Here is a 22,538-nt window from a genome sequence, read left to right on the forward strand (position 1 = left end):
AGCTTCACTGTTAGGTTGTCTTCAAGTCAGGTTCACTGCCATACTTTATCATTTTTTCAAATTGCAATTTTTTATAAGTTCATAATTTCAGAAATTCAAATTTTTATGGAAAGAATTGTTATTATTATGTGCTAACTAAAAGCCACTTAAAGGTAATAAAAATCAGTAAAATAAATTCATACAAACTTTTTTTAATCAATTTATTTTTATGTCAGAAATGTACAAGGCATATCCAGGAAGTAAGTGTACTGAGGCTCTCATGGCCGGAGGGAGTTTTGTTTGCTACACTGCTGTGTACGCACGACGATATGTTTCATGAAAAATGTCAATCCAATCTCCCACCAAGTGCAAAATACGTGCTGTCATCTGTTATCTCGTTGAGGTTTATAATGAAGTAAAACCCGCATATGGTGATAAAGCTATGAATCATACGAGTGTGTTCAAGTGGTGTTGTGAGTTTAAAAAAGATGGTACGTCTGTGCATGATGGTTAGAGGAGTGCAAGACCTTCAATGGTGACTCACAAAATCCTGGAAAAAATTTGAAAATGCGCTCCTTACAACGATGGCAGGTTGACTGTGGATGAACTTTCTGTGATAATTCCACAAATCTACTAATCACTGTTACACAAAACCATAACAGAAACCCTTGGATATCTGAAACGGTCCATGAGGTAGGTCCCAAAACAGCTGACAGACTAACACAAGTTGAATTGAGTGGAGGCCAGGCAAGAGATTTGAGACTATAAACTCCTTGGAGATGAATTTCTCTGCTCCATTGTTACTGCGATGAAACTTGGATTGCACATTACACACCTGAAATCAAAAGACAGTTTTAACAATGGCGTCACATCTCTTCACCCTCCACCAAAAGGTTCAAAACCACAATTTTAGTGTAACTAACCATAATTTGTACTAGTGTAACTAGATAATCTTTTTGTTCAAATAAAAATTGTTGTTATCTACAAAAATTCAGTGCACTTACTTCCTGGATGTACCTTGTATAATGACACTTAAACACAGCACACTTACTTAATATACTGTATGTAGTTTTTCATTCTGATTGCTTGATATGTAGCTACTATGATCATAAGGGTTAAGTATATAAGAAGTTAACTTCCTTTATTGTATTAAAAATTGGCAAACATCACAAGATAAATCCAATTTACTTATATCATTTTTATGTTTATTAACCCTTTGAGTGCCTTATCCCAAAGCTCTGGGTCCACAGTATAATCCTTTCAGTGCCAGAAACATTACTTGCTTCTCAGCATTTCTTTCATTACCTTTTTATTTTATATCTCTGACAGAAACTGTACTAAATGCACTTGAAAAACTGATTGATGGTGTTGTGCAAAGTGTCCTTACTAGTAATCCTGGAATTGTTTATTGTGTAAATCTTAGATTTTAAAAATATTTCTTCTGGGTGTAAAAATCATGTTAACACTTTAAATGCCAAGTCGGTCAGAGTTGACCGACGCCTATGATGTTTGTACAGATAACTGTCGGCCATACCTGACCGACAGCGTTGCTACGCAACAGACAACCATTATGCCCGTCCTGTATAATGCACTACACTCTAGCGGAAATTATCAAAACTACGTGACCTAGAATGACATTGGCTATTTACAGAACACTGTTTCAGTTCAGATACGCTACAATAAAGTGCTGTTATATGGCTCGAAAGATAGAGTATTTCTTTAGCATCTCGTCGGCCAAAGATGACCGACAGATGTTTTTGTAATTTTGGTGTAACATAATTTTTGTTATTTTATTGTAAAAATAGTAGTGATTATAGCAAATACTATTACCCTGTGTTTGCATTATAAAATTTAAAGGAAATCAGCAATTTGTATGGTGTGCTTTTCTTGTTTTTTAAGATTTAAAGATGTTGTTTGTAAAATAATATACGTATTATGCTGTAATAAAATATACGTTTTATTATTACCACACAAAAAGTGTTAATTAATTATTAATCTGTAACCGAGAAGGTTACTTACATGAATATCATAATGTACAGTATTATTTAGAATTATACTGTCAGGAATAAAATATTCATACATAAATTCAGAACATTACTACAAAGCTTTCTTATAGCTTCTTGTAAAGTTGGCTTCCTTATACCTAAATTACAAATATAATTAACACTTTGTGACATAAGGTTTTTTGTTAACTTACCACAAAATGAATGATCTAATTTTAATGTCATTTCTGTATTACATAGTAAATTTTTCATTTGTGAATGTCCTTGAAACATGTTTCACATAAAAATGGTTTGTCAGGACACACGCTACAAAATGTAGTGACTTTTGTCATATTTCTTGCTACACTGCGGCCTCTCTTGTTCGGACAGTTTTTGATAACACATTTTGCAAAACTTTCCTAACTCTGTGTTTTTTTGCACCTTCTCCAACCATAGCAGATGATGTTAGATAGTGATGCCCAGTCCTTGATACTTCAGGAAGCGTGGCGTTTCCTGCAAACACATTAAGGAGCAAGCTAGCTGTTGTTCTTTGAATTTTGTAATCGAAATTAAGTGCTTCTTTTTAGCATTGGGAGGTTTTTTTTTTGTTTTCAAAAATGTATTGTATGCCAACCAGCTGTTAACCACAGAAGTACCAAGAACGAGTTCTTCACCTACTTTGTGGTACCATCTCATTAGTCTTTCTCACAGCGGTTGCTGTATGAAGACATCTGATCAGAAAGATCTATGCCTACTTTAGCCTTATTGTAGGCTGTGACAACAAGTGGCTTTAGTACAGACGGCTTGTCTGGGTTTTTGGATGGAATTTCTACATATTCCGGTTTGTGCACAGTTGACAACATTAAAACTTCTCGTTTATCCTGCCACTTAGTTATAAGGACCCCTTCATCATTTTCTAAACAAATCATTTCTCCTTTCTGGATTTTTTCTTTTGTCAAGTCTTTTGGAATGCCCTTTCGGTTTTCGTCTTAAGGTTCCACAAAGATGAGTTTGTCTCGATAACAAAGAGTTTGCTAGTTGAACAGAGGTATAATAATTGTCAACATATAGGTTGTGGCCACTGTTCAAATGGTTTTGCCATGAGCTCCATTACTACAGAGGTAGCTACTGAGTTGTCTGTTGCAGCAACGGTACCTTTCCCCATATAAACTTTTTTAAACCATAAGTATAGCCAGTTTTGTCACAAAGTTTAAATATTTTAATACGTACTTATGAGCTTTGCCAGGTATGTACTGGCGGAAAAGTAACCTACCACGGAATGGTATCATTGTCTCATCGATGACAAGGTCTTGTTCGGCTTCCTTTTAGGTTAAAAAAACATACCATTTATAATAGAAAGCAGGGTTTTATTTTGCCGATACGCCCATCTCTTTGCAGATTGTTGTTATCATTGAAGTGCCAAAAAGCGTAAAATTAATTGGAATCTATTTCGGCTCATTACTTTTGAGGCACCTGAGAAGCTGTATAAAGCATTTGTGGACCAATAATCACTTATTCGGGGAAGTGTTACTAGGGCCCATGTACAAAAGTAGGCCTATAAACTTTTTCATTTCTTCTGGATTGGTGTCTCGCCAATCTTTAAAAGCCTACTCTTACGGCTCAATCGTAATTTAGAAATTACATCGTGAGCATTCCGATTTGTTTCTGTGACCATCAGATCAATGACATCGGCATTAAGACACTGTTCAAAGAAGTCGATCGGTTTTGAATCATTAGTGGTAATAAATTTGAATGTAGGCCTAGAGTTAAACTCAAAAGATCTGCTGTTTACCTTCAAAACTATGGCCAATTGTCACCTTCGTCAGGAGTACTGTTAACTGTCGTTTATGGTATTATCAACATCGGCGTCTGTGTCTTCGTTTGCAACCATAAACTCATTTTTCAGCAGCTTCGTCCGAGCCATCACTTGGTTGAAAGTCAGGGTCTGAATCCGTGTCGTCAACCACACTATAGTCCATGTCCTCAACACTTTCATCTTCACTTAATCCGCAAATAAATCAACCTTGAGATGAGGGAAGGTCAATTATTCTGTCAATTTCCGATTGTCGCAAAGGATCGCCCATTTTACGAACGCACTTCCACTTTCTAGGCTTAAAGCTTCAAAACAATAGCAGGTTGATGAGGAAAAGGCGCGAAAGTACAGTGAGGTGTCGTCCGAGAGTGATGTAATACACAGCTGACTACAGCTGCAGTACAATCCAGTGAGCTATTCTGCACTACCAACCACAAAAACGTAATATCCCACACCTAATATTGTGTCGGTCATGTACGACCGACGGCATATTTTATAGTGTACTATGTAACTGTAAAATGATCGTGTCGGCCAGGAATGACCGACGATGTAAAAACGTTTATATATACAAAAAAAATTATCAAATCACAAATGGTAAGTGACCAACTAACAGAAAAAACATGAATAGTTCCTAGTTTTAGCCACGGATAATTTTGGCACTCTAACGCTAAAACAGAATATTTAGGCTTGGCATCTAACGTGTTAAAGAAAGAATTCAATATTACACAGTAATCTTTTAGCACAGGTACAGGGGTTTATAATTAATCATCAATAAAAAATTAAGTTTGATACCAAAAACATGTTCTACTAATTTTTAAATGCTCTTGTAATGAAAAAATACTACCAAAATGTAAAAATTATGTTTTAGAATAGTTTCATAAATCAAGCACAACGAATTTACGTTTTGACAAAATTGTCTTCTATTTTATATTAGACCTCCTGAAAATTTGTCTCATTGCTTTTTATTTTATTGGACAATTTTCTAAACAAAATCAAATTTTTTAAAAATTTTCAAGGAAAATAGCATTTGGTTTCAATAGTGTAATTGTTTATTAGTACATAAAAGTTCTATTAAACTGTCATTTTTATGACAGTAATACATATTTTTTTAAATAGCAGTTTTCACAAACACACTTTTTCTCACGACACTGAAAGAGTTAAGTGAAGTATTGAAGTAAAACTAAAACATGAATAAAATGTCTTTCTAATCAGTTTTTGTTTATTTCTTAGAGGAAATGGTTTTCAGTTTCAATGACTACTTTTGTCTAAATATCTATTTTTAAATTCTATGAATTTCTTTTAGGTTTTCACACATTTTATAGTTATTAGCATAATACAGTAACAAATTGAAAGTATGTGCTGTAATGAGTTGGGCAATTCCTGAGGGTTATTATTTATTATTTATGTGAATAATTCTCAAAATTAAATGACAGTTACTTAACAGTGACAGCGGTAATCAGACTGTTAGCTGGCCGTCACTCAACTCTTGTCAGTTTCTCTTCCTTAGTAGCCCACATTATTTTGTGATTGCACAGTGATGTGTTAGTTATACTGGGAATAGAGTAGTTTCGATTGTTAGAGTAAGTATGTAATTATTACACATATTCAGTTGCTTTATACAATATGATGTGTTTTCATTTTATTTATCAACCAAATACTACAATTTTGGGACTCACTAATTTGATATCATGAATGAACTACTAATTATTTTAGTCACTATGAATATCATGAGGCAATGTTCTTCAGGATTTTCCATTTCGATCAGAAAATCAATTTTACTCATCAAATAAAATACACTTAATCGCACTATAAAACAAGATAAACATATTAAAGTATAGACAACACTATCACGTGATGAAGAACAGTAACAAGATACATAGTTGACCCACTCATGACAACGTACGAGTCAGTAATACACGCCACTGGCAGACAACGTATATGTTTGGTTATGGCTCTGTTGGTGCAAGGCAGACATGTAGGTGGACGGAGCTAGACAAGGGGTGTCCCCTGCTCCTGCCACAAAATATAGGTCATCTAAAAATAATTCCTAGCCAACCAAGAGAGGCTCAGAGCGTGCCCATGCCATTTCGAAGGCTTTTTGTGAACTGAAAAACTCCAAGAGACACAGTTTATAATAATAACAGATATAATCGTGTTTGGCATTTAGGACAAAGCCTACTATTGAAATACATCTGTCCAAGGCAAGGGAAGGGTTAAATGCGTACGTGGCTTCTCATGACTATCATCGTAAGTTTTATGGTCCACACTACATAAAATATTGCTAATGCAATTTATTAAAATCCTTGAAACGAAACATTTCAGTCTAGCTATGGAGAACCTTTAGTCAACAGATGTTAAACCTAACCCATTCAGGTTTTGACCTGTACAATACTTTATACTACCCCCATTTGAGGTTTCTACTGGTCAAAGCAATAGTTTAAGTCCTCTCCAGGCGTATGTTTGTCCTTCATGGTTTCAACTGTCTCAAATCTTGTTCTTCTCGTTGTAGAGTTTACATTCAAGAGGACATGAAAATGCAGTGGTGCAATATTTAGCCTAAAATTAGTTTATGACCAATGCAGTATGGGCCAGCCAACTTATTGTCCTGGTACGAGAACCATGACGTTTTTCCACAACTGGGATTGTTTCCATCTTACTTGTTTACAAAATGTGCATATAGGAGACCTCAGGATATTAGTCCTTGTTCACCGTTTGATTTTTGAGCAAGATTCACGTACAAGACTGAATGTTTACTTTTAGCATTCAACCTTTATTGATTTCTCAAAAACTCGAGTATGTGACAAACATTTATCACTGCACTATTATTGCATTATATGAATAGTGGACCTCTTTGGCGGACTTTACAAGTTTCACTAAAGTTTGACATAAATTTGTTGCTCCTTCTAAACCGTAATCATATAACCAATAGTCAGCTGTTACATAGTCTGACACAATCGAAGGCTATGGCGTGACTGAGAGGTCAGTCACTGTTGTGCCAAACCTTGGTATTTCTTTTGGGTTATGAAATTATAAAGTAACTAGATGGTTCTCTGAATTTATTTTGAGTCAGGATGGTCTAGGTTAAACTTCCTGATTCAGAATATTCCAGGATTTCTGGAATATGTTGGCTAGGAATTTATTTTGGCTGAAACAGACTGGCTTTGGTGTGTTTTACCCATGATCCTCTTAAACAGTGGATTTTTAGTCTCATTAGAATCTATATGATTTTAAAGTTTCAGGAAATATCAGTTCAAATGTTGAGACAGCGGTTGCACAAAATTTTAAAACATGTCGATTTTCAGACACTCGATAGTTCTGTAATTGGTGGTTTGGCAGATAATACTAGAAAGTCATAAAAAGGTATTAGTAATGTGAATGTTGAGTTTAGCTTCAGTTCACCTTCCTCTTAGCGCAACGTTCTGAAATCTGATTCTGTCACAGACTTAACTCCTGGAACCTGGAGTCATGTTCACCTGTGGAAGGTGAACTGGAGCTAAACTCAACATTCACATTTAATCAACCCTTCCCACCATAGCTTCGTATGTGAAGTATTATTAAGTAAAGACAGAAAGTTACAGAAGACTTATAATGAATAGAGATCGAAAGTTCAAGTTTATGATATTTACAAGGTGACTGAGAGAAGGAAATGTTAGGAGACAATAAGAAATTAGAATGATAAGGGGAATATGGATGACCAGGAGTTTGCTGTGGTGGGTATTAACCCTTTGAGTGCCGGAGCATTGCTATTTGCGATCCTGCATTATATGCAAGAAACGCCAGAATCGCTATTTGCGACTTCTGCAGTAACGCTTATATTTTATATAGTATTTATCTAAATTGGCTCAATGACTATACATACGCATTCCAAAGGCTTCAACGTAACTTTTGATGAAGGTTTTGTTGCATTCTGGTTAGATTCTGATATTTACAGTGGTTGTAAAGAGAGCGCGAATTTAGAATCGACAGCTACACGGACGAGCCGTCACATGTGTTGTTAGCGCTGGTGTTTATTTCACAAATGTTTGTAAATATTAAAAGTTTTTAAGTGTAAATGGGTTTGTAGTGTTAGTATCTTCATACTATTTTGTTTGTGTATGTTACAGTGATCGTAAGCAGCTAGTACTTTACTACATACATTTGTATAATTTTTGTGTTTGTTCAGTGATATTTATAAGCAATGAGTCGTAAAAACATTGCTGACAATGAAGACCTAGTATTGTAGGCATTAGATTTAAGCATTAGCAATGTAGACAATACACAGAGTGTTAGGTTAGCTTAGAAAATTTCTAGTTTTGTAGCGGTTCATATTTTCATGCATTTTCCTAATTTTATTTATAAGTATAAAAAAGTTATTAGATGTCTTTTTGTAAAGAATTTAATGAAGTACAAGATAGAATAACTGAAAGTGAAAAAATAAAATATTTCAAAAACACTATGTTGTCTCAAAATAAAAAACAAAATGTTTTGGCTCATAAAGTTTTTGTTAGTGTTTTTTTTAATAGTATAAAAACGTTAAATAAGTAATCAATGTATTATATTTATAAATAAAATATATTTATCTACAAAAAAACAAAAACCAGGTCATTATACCAAAAAATAATTTTTTTTATGAATTTTTAACCAGACCCTTGTAAAATCAGGCATTTCGCTCGGCATTTTATGCATATCATATAGCAAAACGCTGCGGCACTCAAAGAGTTAAGTATGATTCAACAGTTTATATATAATGTTATAGGCAAACTTCTATATTAAAACAAAGTATAGTAGTTAAAGTTAACGTGTACTTCAGCAAATTGTGTTGTTACAATATGATGTGATGTATGTTTGCTTATTACAGAACCTAATTATCTGAGGGAATGAGCAGTTGAACAGCAATGGTATGTGTTTGTCTGATATGTTTCGGTTTTGGCTGCACGTTTTAAATCTTTTAATTTCTTCTCTTTAACGTATTAACCTATACTTTCAGACTCCAATTATATACTTCTCTAATAGTTACACTGATTTTATTTTGCTCTATTGTTTTGTTGTTTAGTTTCTACTAAGATTTTCTGCTTTTCATACCACCTTTCACTTCCTCTACAGTAGACCTGGGCCTTCTATCTGGTTTTGACAGTTTCTATATATATTTTAGTTTGGTACTCTTATAGCTTATTTGTGATGCAATGATGAATTTTAACACATTGTTTAACCCTTTTGCTGACATTGACCTTTGGGTTTTTTCCCGATTCTATGGTTGTCCTATACATCAGACCTCTTAACAAGTTTTTAAAAATTGAGTTATATGAATCCCAATCACTATGAAACTACATCAAACTATACAGAATAATACTATCATCATGAGAAAATGGTTTCCAACATATCTAGAAATTATAAAGTCAGATTTTGGAGAAAACATTTCATAACTTGGAAAATGTAAGGCGATAAGAGCCTCTCTAGTGGCTACAGAGCAAAAGGTAATTTATTTTCTGGATAGCCCTCATACATTGTCAGAAAATGTACGAATAATTTGTTTATTCTATTTTTGTAAATTGAAACTAAAAATTGCATTGAAACTTTTAATAAATTGTAATTATTTTATTTGGTGGTTTTAAGTATTAAATACTTAGTGCAGTAATAATTTTTGGAACGTAAGTATTCGTTATTAAACTGGTTATTAAATTTCGTAAATAAATTATAAAACTGAAGCACAATTTGTACAGTAATGTATTTTTACCATTAAGAACAGTTTCACTTGTACCACAGTAAAATGGCCTGCAGTTAAAGGGTTAAAATATATTTGCCTCTCTGTTGTTTTTATTTTCTTTACCTAAGACCATTAATAATGTATTTATATTTTTAAAAATTTAATAAAACAATGATCACTAACTTTGGTGTGAACAGGTGAACTATATGAAGTAATTTACTTGGTTAATTGTTCCCTAGTGGTAATTGTCTTCAAGTATGTTAACCTTTCATCACAATCATTCACATACACACTCAATCATTCATTGTACAACACTTTCGAAATCACGTAAGTTTTCAAGTTTCACCATTATTTGTGTTTTAAACAAGTCAACATATAATAAAGACAACTGTTACTATCAGTCACTTTAAAATGAATGAACATTCCAAAGATATCTTGCAGATATACAGCAATTGGCCTTGGGAATGTCCCAGGTCTACATCACCAACCAACACGTACGTCTACATCAATGGGTTAAATTTGTAGAGTTATACAATTTTTCTTATGCTGTTTGAAAACAACGGTTGTGGAAAAATGTGAATGTTTAGTAAAATCCAACTGTGCACCACTTTATGTATGGGATTGTTCACCATTTAAGCCAGAGCTAAGTTCCACCCCCCCCCCCCCTCCAGGGAGGGGTTTAGACCACTTGGAGGTTGAGTTATGGACTTGATGGTGTGGTAAAAGTTTAGTTTAGTTGATATTTATATGGCTGATCCATTTCCAAAAATAGTTGTAGAATACTATGATTTCAACCATATTTTGTAAGATTTAAAACAATTTTAATTGGTTGCTCAGAGGTATTTTACAATTTAAAACATAAGAACAGTTTATATATATATATATATATATATATATATATATATATATATATATTATTTTGATATATGATATATATATAACAAATTTAGGTGAATTTGTTGATAATTTATTATCAGTAATCAGTCATTGGTCTGTGGAAAGAGGCAGTGTTCCTTAACACTTTGTTGCCTAGATAAAATATTATGTACTGTAAGATAGTTTAAGCAAGTACATAATTTTGGAATCATTGACTCCAAAAGGCCTTGCGCAATAATAAAATTTATGTTGAAAATGTTTTATTAATTTACCAGTGACAGTAAATTAAACCTTTTTCCAATGCTCCAAGATTCTTCATTGTACTAAAGACATTTTTCTGGGTATTTCTTTTATATTCTACTGAATAGAAACCCTTCTGCTTCAGCCATTTCACAATACAGTTTTTGAAATTTCTTAAAGGAGTGGTAACTGCATCTGGTGGTAGTAAAGTTTTACACTGATATATACATGTAGCTGTTCTGAGTTTTACTTAATCTAAAGTATTTGAGGTCTATTAAGTTCTGGGATCTAGTACTTATGAACATAACTTCTAAAACTATACAAATTAAGATCATTGTAAAATAATATATATGAAAGGGTAAGAATAACTAGATCAACAAAAACAGGCCTACAAGAACAATAGATATGACATTTTTAAGAAACTTAATGGTAGATAATTTACTTCTGAAACCATACAGTTATTTATGTAGGACTTATCTCTCTTTTTAAAAACTGGAACCATAATTGTAACTTTCAAGCCTTTTGGGAGGATTCAGAATTTATAACCTTCCACGCCGTTCTACATTGATTATTAGATTCTATTATAAGTTTGTCATTTGCAGTATTTTTGCCAAATCTATTTGAATTCTATAAAAAGTCTTAAGTCTATTATGTGCTAGTAGAAGGCTAGGGATTGCTTTAAGTTTATCATAACTAACATCCAAAAGTAGCCTAAGTTTACCAAGGTAGGTAGGGTGTGTACCAGTTGTGTTTTATAACTTACCCAGAGCTTCTAACACCACTATATTTTAAACCTTAGTTATAATAATACAGGAATCATTAAAATTTGCATGAATGATTTAAAGGCTTCATCAATATTACAAGCCAATGAGAACACATTACTCCAGTTAATCCTACTTAACTTATTGATGCAGAAGTTGTTTATCGATCTGCAAGTAATAGTTCTAGGAATGCAGGTCACATTTCCATCATGAAAAACTCCAGCCGATGGTTGGAAGTTGGGGATAACATTTTCTAGACACGAGTGCAACTGGGTGGATTCAGAGTTTATCCAGAAAAAGTTGTTTACAAGTATTCAAATGATGAAATACATTCAATTTTGAGATTTTTCAAAATAAGCAGTAAAAATATGAAAATCTAATAAGCGTTCAGATCCGAGTTAATTATATCCATAAAACGAAGATATCTCCTATCATTTACTTTACTGTATGTTATTATTTGTTTTATATTTTTGCCATGTGGCCCTGAATAAATAAAGAATGTTTTATTTTATTTAATTTTTTTATCATTTTACGACTATGGGTAAAGTGAAGTTAATTGATCTATGTGAATCAAGAAGGCCACCATTACAGTCGGCCTTTTAGATGATCAGGAGAGTCAGATATTGTTTGTATGAAATATTCATATAACAAGCCTTGTATAATTATTGAAATGTATTACTTTTAGATGATCAGGAGAGTCAGATATTGTTTGTATGAAATATTCATATAACAAGCCTTGTATAATTATTGAAATGTATTACTTTTAGATGATCAGGAGAGTCAGATATTGTTTGTATGAAATATTCATATAACAAGCCTTGTATAATTATTGAAATGTATTACTTTTAGATGATCAGGAGAGTCAGATATTGTTTGTATGAAATATTCATATAACAAGCCTTGTATAATTATTGAAATGTATTACTTTTAGATGATCAGGAGAGTCAGATATTGTTTGTATGAAATATTCATATAACAAGCCTTGTATAATTATTGAAATGTATTACTTTTAGATGATCAGGAGAGTCAGATATTGTTTGTATGAAATATTCATATAACAAGCCTTGTATAATTATTGAAATGTATTACTTTTAGATGATCAGGAGAGTCAGATATTGTTTGTATGAAATATTCATATAACAAGCCTTGTATAATTATTGAAATGTATTACTTTTAGATGATCAGGAGAGTCAGATATTGTTTGTATGAAATATTCATATAACAAGCCTTGTATAATTATTGAAATGTATTACTTTTAGATGATCAGGAGAGTCAGATATTGTTTGTATGAAATATTCATATAACAAGCCTTGTATAATTATTGAAATGTATTACTTTTAGATGATCAGGAGAGTCAGATATTGTTTGTATGAAATATTCATATAACAAGCCTTGTATAATTATTGAAATGTATTACTTTTAGATGATCAGGAGAGTCAGATATTGTTTGTATGAAATATTCATATAACAAGCCTTGTATAATTATTGAAATGTATTACTTTTAGATGATCAGGAGAGTCAGATATTGTTTGTATGAAATATTCATATAACAAGCCTTGTATAATTATTGAAATGTATTACTTTTAGAGAGTAAGAAGAATGGGCAACTGAGGAAAAATTATGTTGATTTTAACACATAAATTTGCATCTATATTTTACTTGTATTTTGGATGATTAGTCTTAACGATTATGAGTTGACAGAGGCTAGTGGCAAAAATTTGATTCTAATCCACCGACTTCAAAGAGTATTAGGATTTGTGTTTTTGTCTCATTGAATCTAATCACTTGGATTATGAATATAATAAGATATCTGGCCACCATTTGGTGGTGGACTTGTGGAAATTTTGAATTATTAAGAAAATTGTTTACTATACGAGTAAGGCACTAATTGAAAGAGTTCGCTGTTATATAAAAAATAGGCTACTGAAATAACGATTCGAGAAAATAGTCCCTTAATATTTTCATTCTATGTTTTCAGGTGAATTCAATGCTGACTTTTGGTGACTGGGGTTTGCAACTTTGCTCCTCTCCAGTCGTTACTACGATGGCAGTTATTTCCATTATAACGCTGCAAGAAATGTGTTTCCAATACAATTTTGTCCTTGTTTGTATATAGGTATTTATCATAATTTTAAAACTAAACATATTAAATCCTGTCAAGAATGTTATCAATTCTAAATTTATTATAAACATAATAATTTTGGATTTAGCTAGCTCTATTTTTTTATATATCTATTCTAAATTTTAAACGTTAGTGCATGCAAATTGTGGATTTTTTAAAATTATATTATTTATATATTGTACGTAAAAATTGTAATTAAAAAGTTAAAATAAATTTGTTTCTTAAAGGCACATATTAAACCAAAACATTAAGTTAGTGTAAATAAAATGAGAAAACACTCGGAAACTATTTTATAAGATCTAAAAATTGTTTGATTTGAATTTTAAATTATCACCAGGTCCTTTTTAATTATAATTTTTTCTCGCAATTCTAATATTTAAAAAAAAATTGTAGAGATTAGAACAAATATCCAATAAATTTATAATATTATTTAGCTATGATATTTTAAAATATAACTTTCCTGAAGCAAATAATTGTGTAATTTATCCAAATTTATTTTACATTTGTAAAATGTATATACATATAGTGTAATTAACAATTAAATAGGTATTTGTACTGGAGTTTGTATTATATATTACTGAATGTGTCTTATGTTATTTATTTTGTTCTAATAGATAACTGTAATATTTAATAAACTGTATGAATAATAACGGTTCTAGTGTATTGTTTATGTTCTATAGCATTAATGTAAATAGCTCAGGTTCAGAAAAATAGTCTTTTTTTCTTTACAAATTTGGTTTGCAAGGTGCTTTATTTTTTATTTATCTGTGACAAATCCCATGTGTCTTTTACTTCTTGAATGCAAGTTCTATTTAAAATATTCGTTTCTAACCGTTCCTTACTAATTTATAAATTTAATAATTATATACAATTTTAACTATAGTGACTTTTCTACTTAGGTGGTTTATGTTTTGTGTTGTGGTGTTTTATAAATAAGTAAATATCATAGTGCTTGAAATTAAAGAAATTTCTTAGTAAATAATACAAGTTATATTCAGAATTAAAATTTAGGTCTTATAAATTCTATTTATTGTTTCAAACTAAAATGCTATCGATTATAAATTATTTCTATTTTGTGGTAAAATTGTTCATAATATTTAGAACTGTTTACATTTGTATTTATTCATCAGCAGTCATGTAAAATTATTGAATGACTATGAAATATACCATTAACCCTCTCCTGGTGTAAGTGCCTCGAGTTGACGGGATTATGACATTACTGCGTTTGCCATAAAAGGATATTTTTTTTTGCATTGCATAGTGTTTAAGAAGTCTATTCACCAAAACTTCCATACGTTATTTATATATTTATAATCAAGTAATATTACAATTATTATGCTTACATAGTTTATGAAAATGTGAGCTACTCAGAAAAAAAATGAAAATAGCAACAAAGTTCCGCATGGTAAGTTATGCAAAACAAAATAATTTTAGTAGTACAATATTAATACACATTAACTTGGCTTTTCTACACATAACATAGGACTAAACAACATTCACAATGTCATTGGAGCAAGATATAGTGTTTCGCATAATTGACAGCCCACAATAGCGGAACAGTCAATTCATATGAAACATTATCACCAATAGATCAAATTATAGGAAGTATGAAAACCTGTGATGAGTGACAACTCGTAGCAGAGGTACTTGTCAAAAATACATTAAAGCATTTTTGAGTTCCAGCTTTCTGTAAGGTTTGCAACGTAAGAAGTGAGGTGGAGGCCAGCCAGGAGAGGGTTAGTTTGTGTGTCAGTCAGTTAATTACAATATTTCTTTAATGTTATTTCTGTAATACTTACTGTTTGAAAGCATGTTGTTTTGATTTTAAACTATCTAAATTAATTTACTCTATTTGTTAATTGAACTAGTTCAAATGTAATACTTTACTGTTTCAACCCATAAACATGCACAAAATTCAATTATTTTAGTCTCAAACATTATGACTCCTCAAAAAAACTGAATCTTAGAGGTTATTGCTCAATGTTACATCAATTTATAGAGAGTAATCATTTTTATTAAATTAAGCTTAATTGTTGAATATTCTTAGTTTTGCTCCCGCATTCCACAATTGTGTATATGTAAATATTGAATAATAAAACTATATTTGATTTACAGTATTCTTCTGAATTGACATTTATTTTAGGTTTAGAACAATCTGTTTGCTGTAAACGATACTTATGGTGCGGAAAACAAGAAAAATACTTGTGACGCATTTTTGGGTTATTACTACTTTTAACACATTCACTGTGGGAAATGAGGTAGGTAACATGTGAACCTAAAATGTGGAAAAAGACAAATGGTTTTACACACTCAAAAATGATGCCGGTATATCCAAAAAATTAATTGAAGGTGTCCAGAAACCCTGTTGACTAGAATTGATAACGTCATTTCTGGTGCTGGAATTCCAGCCTACCAATACTGGTACCGGTCCTCCTACAGTCTGTATTCAATACTCTGATAGTTTTCCAGCCCATACCCACCGGTAACCGCGAATCAGCTATTGATTTCTTCTCTGTCAGAAAGCTGTTTACTGAGTTCAATTCGTTCTCCTTTTTTTTCTCTCTCTCTTAGGACAAGAAGCTTATAAATTGCATTTAGTCTTATAAGAACCTTAGCGCCGCTTCTGGAGTGACAGGATATTTAGGATGGCTAAGGTTAGGGGTAGGGGCCGCCATCTATTGAGATCCATGAGGCATTATTAGGGCACTAAATCTCAAAGTCATAAGTCTCCCCGGAAGAAGGCGAGACCAGCCTCTCTAGTCAAAGTAGGCAGGGAGTGGCACGCCCTTGTTGAGACTAGTAAGAACCTCTGAGGTTAGGGAACAAACCCCACCAACTCGAACAGTCGTTTCCCGCAGTAGACTAGACCTATCGAATTGCCCTTAAACCCTCGAGCTGGCAGTTGAAATTTCCTCAAGTGGCAGGCCATTTTGAGGTGTTTTGCAGTAGTATTGGTTTTTATTTTTTTTTAATACAATTTGATTATAAACCTATATGTATTATATATCACTGTTTTCACCAGAAATTTACTTTTTATTCATGGAAATAAAAACCCAAAAATATAAGAAATTTATCACTTTTTTTTACTAAGTTTGTTTTCAAAAAATAAAAAAGGTATGTAAAAGTGGTGGGGGTGCACCTATAAAAGACATATTGTGTGAAAAAAAAATATTTCCAAAATACCCAAAATGTTGAAAATTTTTTATAGTTTTAGAAAATGTATAGTTTACTACACTTTTTTAAATTAAAACAATTATGAAATACTGTAATCTGAAGATAGTACAATACGGCTAAATTCGTTGCTATGGACACGACTGTGTTACAAAAATTTATCAAAACCTTAATACTCGAAAAATTCATAAAATACATTAAAAGTAAGCCTATAAAAATAAATAAAGAAGCTTTATATCATGATCATCGCATATGAAAATGATCCTAAAGCTAACTAAAACTATCACAACACTGCACATAGCCTAGAACACAAAATCTCACTAATATATTTTTTCACATATATTTCTTCATAACATGACAAAATAAACTGATAAAACACAATATACGAGAATTTAGACGCATAAATAAACACACTTATTACATAAAAACACTTATTTCATGTAATAAACTTACGTTTTAGATGGACAAGAATAACGCGACCGGGGTAACAATAAAAACAACAATGGCCGACTGTTTACAAACAACTCTCGTTTTCAATATGTCATACCTAAATCATGGCATACAAAACAAAACAAAATACATCGATCAAATCAGCAACTATTTCTGATTCCAGTGGTATATGAATCATTGCAGTTTAGTTCGTGTATTGATTATAACAGATGTCAAACGGGCACGTGTCAAATCGACTGATTTTCAGGCGACTGCCACTACAGAAACATTAATATCGACTGATAATCAGGCGACTGCCAGTTGTAGGGTTAAACCCCAGAGTCTCGACATTTGCGGTAGTGATGTACTGCTCCTGGACATCCATAAGGTTGCCCAGATTTAAGTGACGCATTGGTTTTTTCTGTGCCCAGTGGTAGCTTCAACTGGAAGGTATAAACCAGCCAGAAGTGAACTCTGCTGGGTTCATCCTTCTCCATTGGACTACAATTAAATATACACAATCATGATACGGTAAACACCAAACAGCAGAGAAAATGAACCAAGATGGCAGTCTGAGATCGGTTTGCGCGAAAAGAAACAGTGGAACCGGTACTACATGTGGTAAGCAGCACAGCCTTCCCTGTCACGCTCATGCTGAGTCGAGTGGAGTGTGGGGCTGGATTTCCAACTGGCTGCAGCATGCATTAGAGTTGCAGGAATCAGAATCAGAATATTCTTTATTAACAATTTCTTCAAGAGATGTAATAGTGTCATATGTACAAAATTATGTTTTAAAATACACAATAAAATGAATAACATTAAATGTATATACCTCTTTTTACTGGTAAAGGCGTTGAAAGAATCTTTTGTTCATACCCTTTTCTTGACACGTCAGTTCTACAACCTGATGTCTGTCAGATAAATAGTTGAAAAACCATTCTGCGGCTTTTGTCACTACACCGAGTGAATTACAGGGTTTGAACTTCAGCCTCCCTCAGCGTATACATTAAACTAACCATTGAACTCTGAATAATTATATGCAACCAGTTTTATCCAAAAATGGAGTGAGTAAAATGAGTTTGAATATTTTGGAGGGAACCTTTAATTAGGAAAATAGATTTTAAATGTCTGTTATAATTTCTTTTGTAACATTTACCAAAATACACTTTACGTTTAACAAGAACCAGCTATCAAAAGTATTGTCCTAAACATTGTTTCAAAAGTTGTTTTTTACTTTCTGTATTGGAGATTTAATTACTATTTATATTGTAAATCTTAAAAGCTTTGTGTAAAGGTATATTAGGTGTTAATGTTTAATATTTACACTAGTTGGTCTTGTCAGGTAATCATAGAAGCTTGTGCTCTAAATTCAACAAATTTGTGTAGCCAATGTTTATAAGTTCATTATTTGAATGTGATTCGAGTTTATTAGTTCTGTGTCCACTTTCTAGGTAGATTACAATTATTCGTAGGATGCCACTTTTGAATGACATGTAAAACGTTACTGGCTGACATTATTTTATACTATACAAGATCACTCTAAAGTTTAGAGATATTTGGAGAATCAAGAATTTCGTAGTTTAAAACAAGTAATTGTGTGGAGAAATGTCAATAAATCCTAAAACCTAATGACTAGCAAAGTAGTCTCATAAAATTCCTTAACAGTGTAAAGATTAGGTTTTCATAGGCTAGGTGAATGTATATATTTGCATAATATATGTTGCAGAAAATGTCACTTTTTCTTAAGGATCTTTACATAAAAATGCTCTTCGAGATTTCAGAAGCTACATAGAGTCAATGTGATGTTCCCACTTAATCTTGGATTGAACAATTATACCCAAAAATTTAAGATGATATACTCAAACTAAAGGAAAGGTCATTAATACATAATATATAAGCTGAGTAGGCCCCGGGATAGGACTCTGGAGCACACAGTATAATTTACAGATTGCGTAGTAGAAAAGAAACCATTTAATAAATATACAGACTGCATCCTGTCACTTAAATTTAAGACCTAAAAAAATCAACAGTAACTCAAGAGTGAAGGGCACTTTGTCAAAAAGGATTTCATGTGTCAGTGTTATTCATCTCAGCCCCTTCAAAAAAGTTAGTAAGCAAAGAGTGGGCTGCCTCGATGGTACCATGGTTAGGCCTAAAACCAAACTGTCTTGGAAAGTAAATTATCAGACTCAAGATATGTTCAATTATTTGGCAGTGAACAAGGTGCTCAAAGACCTATGACTCAGTAGAGGCTTTCTTGAACTTATCAAATGTTAGACATACTTAAAATAATCCCCTCCAGCGTCAATATACTTTTGAAATTGGATGTAAAACGTTACTGGCCAACATTATTTAATAATACGAGGTAACTCTAAAGTTTTGAGATATTTGAAGAATCTTTGTCCTGGACGTACCAAACGTTAGGCATGTTCTAGGTATTCCCCTTCAGCATCAATAAACTTTTGAAGTGGGATTTTCCAGTAGTTGAAGCACCCAGACAGTGAATGTTTGGAATGGAGACAAAATATTTATGTTAATGATCATCAATTTTGGCTTATGAAGAAAAGCAATATCCACACAATATTTCTTGATATTCATTTTCAGCGTAAAGTTATAGTTTTGTAGCAGTGTGAGAAGAGGCATTGCCTTGGTGCAAAATCAAACCCTGAACGTTCAAGTGCTAAAGAATTTCTGGCAAAAAATTGTTAAGTACTCTCCATGATTTGGAATACCACAAAATGCTACTGTAAGTACATCTCATCACCAGTGACTATGGCCACCATTATTTGGCAGTTGAAGAACTGGCAAACATTGTTAAGTACTCTCCATGATTTGGAATACCACAAAATGCTACTGTAAGTACATCTCATCACCAGTGACTATGGCCACCATTACTTGGCAGTTGAAGAACTGGCAAACATTGTTAAGTACTCTCCATGATTTGGAATACCACAAAATGCTACTGTAAGTACATCTCATCACCAGTGACTATGGCCACCATTACTTGGCAGTTGAAGAACTGGCAAACATTGTTAAGTACTCTCCATGATTTTGGAATACCACAAAATGCTACTGTAAGTACATCTCATCACCAGTGACTATGGCCACCATTATTTGGCAGTTGAAGAACTGGCAAACATTGTTAAGTACTCTCCATGATTTAGAATACCACAAAATGCTACTGTAAGTACATCTCATCACCAGTGACTATGGCCACCATTACTTGGCAGTTGAAGAACTGGCAAACATTGTTAAGTACTCTCCATGATTTGGAATACCACAAAATGCTACTGTAAGTACATCTCATCACCAGTGACTATGGCCACCATTACTTGGCAGTTGAAGAACTGGCAAACATTGTTAAGTACTCTCCATGATTTAGAATACCACAAAATGCTACTGTAAGTACATCTCATCACCAGTGACTATGGCCACCATTATTTGGCAGTTGAAGAACTGGCAAACATTGTTAAGTACTCTCCATGATTTGGAATACCACAAAATGCTACTGTAAGTACATCTCATCACCAGTGACTATGGCCACCATTATTTGGCAGTTGAAGAACTGGCAAAAATTGTTAAGTACTCTCCATGATTTGGAATACCACAAAATGCTACTGTAAGTACATCTCATCACCAGTGACTATGGCCACCATTATTTGGCAGTTGAAGAACTGGCAAAAATTGTTAAGTACTCTCCATGATTTAGAATACCACAAAATGCTACTGTAAGTACATCTCATCACCAGTGACTATGGCCACCATTACTTGGCAGTTGAAGAACTGGCAAACATTGTTAAGTACTCTCCATGATTTGGAATACCACAAAATGCTACTGTAAGTACATCTCATCACCAGTGACTATGGCCACCATTATTTGGCAGTTGAAGAACTGGCAAACATTGTTAAGTACTCTCCATGATTTGGAATACCACAAAATGCTACTGTAAGTACATCTCATCACCAGTGACTATGGCCACCATTATTCAAATCAAATCAAATCAAAATTCTTTAATTTACATATTCTTTGAGAATAGTATTTAAGTCAAATTACAATAATAACAGTAACAAGAAAATAACTTTTAAATACATTAAAAGTCAAAAATCTGTTGATAAAATTCTTCCATCGAATAAAATGGACGTTCGATAAGCCATTTGTGTAATGCAGGTGGTAGCTCTCTTTCATTCTTGCTTCTCAGATCTGGAGGTAGGAGGTTGTGAAGTTTGGTTCCCATGTATGACGGTTTCTTCTCAAACTGAGTCGTTCGGTGTGCCTGAAGATTGTACTGGGTGCTGTTTTTTAGGTTATATTGGTGAACTTCGCCTCTTCTAGTAGGGGTTTTTGCTATTGCATGTATCACAGCTTCTTTGATGTAGAGAGAGACAACAGTAAGAAGTCCAAGTGATTTAAAAGCTTCTCTGCAGCTGTCGAGTCTCTGCAGTCCCGCGATAATTCTGATTGCTTTTTTCTGTTTCTTGAGAACCTTTTGCATGTTAGTGGTTGAAGTTCCACCCCAGGCTAACAGTCTGTATCTTATGTGTGACTCGAAAAGCGCAAAGTATGCCACCCTAATTGTTCTCTCATCTGTTGTATCCTTTATCCGTTTCATCGCATAGAGGCTGGAGCTAAGCTTTGTGCATAAATTATCCACTTGAGGCGTCCAAGAGAGGTTCTTGTCCAGAGTTATGCCCAAGAATTTAGCTTCATCTTGTTTGTTTACATCTGGTAGGTTTGGGACTTTGTCAGCTTTTCTTCCAAAAGCTATTTGAGTGGTTTTAGCTGTGTTAACTGCAAGGTCGTTATTGTGGCAGTATTGGTAAGCCATGTTCAAGGTTACATAGGAAGCTACTTCTAGACTTTCTGTTTTTGGTTCTTTAAATACCAGGGTGGTATCGTCAGCATAAATTATAGTATTACAAGTATTTCCGAGTTTTTGGGGGAGATCAGTTGTGAAGAGAATGAAGAGTACCGGGCCCATTACTGATCCTTGAGGAACACCTCGGTTTACAGGCTGCAGGCTGGATCTTGCTGTTTTGACGGTCCCATTTTCTGTATGTCTTAGTTCCACCAATTGAGTGCGGCCTTTCAGGTAGCTTATAAACCATTCTTTAACTATGCCTGATAGTCCCAATGTTTCTAGTTTTTTAATTATTAGCTGGTAATCCAGGCAGTCGAATGCCTTACTAAAGTCAAGACAGATTGCAGTCGTCAGGTTTCCTTCCTCCAAGCCATCAACCAAAGACTCTACCATTTGAACTATTGCTGTTGTAGTAGATTTTCCTTTGGTGAAACCATGTTGGGAATCACTGAGTAGGTTATGTTCTGTGCAGTGGTTGAAAAGTCTGTTTAAAACAACTTTCTCGTAAATTTTGGAGAAGGTCGATACAAGAGATATTGGTCGGTAGTTGCTTGCTTCGTTAGTATTTCCAGATTTGAGTTTTGGGAAGACCTTTGTAGTTTTAAGCTGGGAAGGAAAATGAC

General features: G+C 33.2%; 1 protein-coding gene across 4 annotated transcripts in view; it reads left to right on the forward strand.

Annotated features, from left to right (window-relative positions):
* Positions 1 to 13,610, forward strand: part of LOC124372078 (Golgi phosphoprotein 3 homolog sauron-like) — a 31,338-nt gene extending 17,728 nt beyond the window's left edge. For 2 of the 4 annotated variants that reach the window (XM_046830441.1, XM_046830442.1), the window contains 2 exons: positions 8,612 to 8,651; positions 13,313 to 13,610. In XM_046830441.1, coding sequence (XP_046686397.1) covers positions 8,612 to 8,634 — 23 coding nt within the window. In that variant the 3' untranslated portion in view covers positions 8,635 to 8,651; positions 13,313 to 13,610. The remainder of the gene's footprint in view (positions 1 to 8,611; positions 8,652 to 13,312) is intronic. The other 2 variants (XM_046830440.1, XM_046830444.1) reach the window with 1 other exon arrangement.
* Positions 13,611 to 22,538: the final 8,928 nt, after the last annotated feature.

The sequence above is a fragment of the Homalodisca vitripennis genome, unplaced genomic scaffold, assembly GCF_021130785.1.
Source record: "Homalodisca vitripennis isolate AUS2020 unplaced genomic scaffold, UT_GWSS_2.1 ScUCBcl_2482;HRSCAF=7298, whole genome shotgun sequence".
Classification (NCBI taxonomy): domain Eukaryota; kingdom Metazoa; phylum Arthropoda; class Insecta; order Hemiptera; family Cicadellidae; genus Homalodisca; species Homalodisca vitripennis.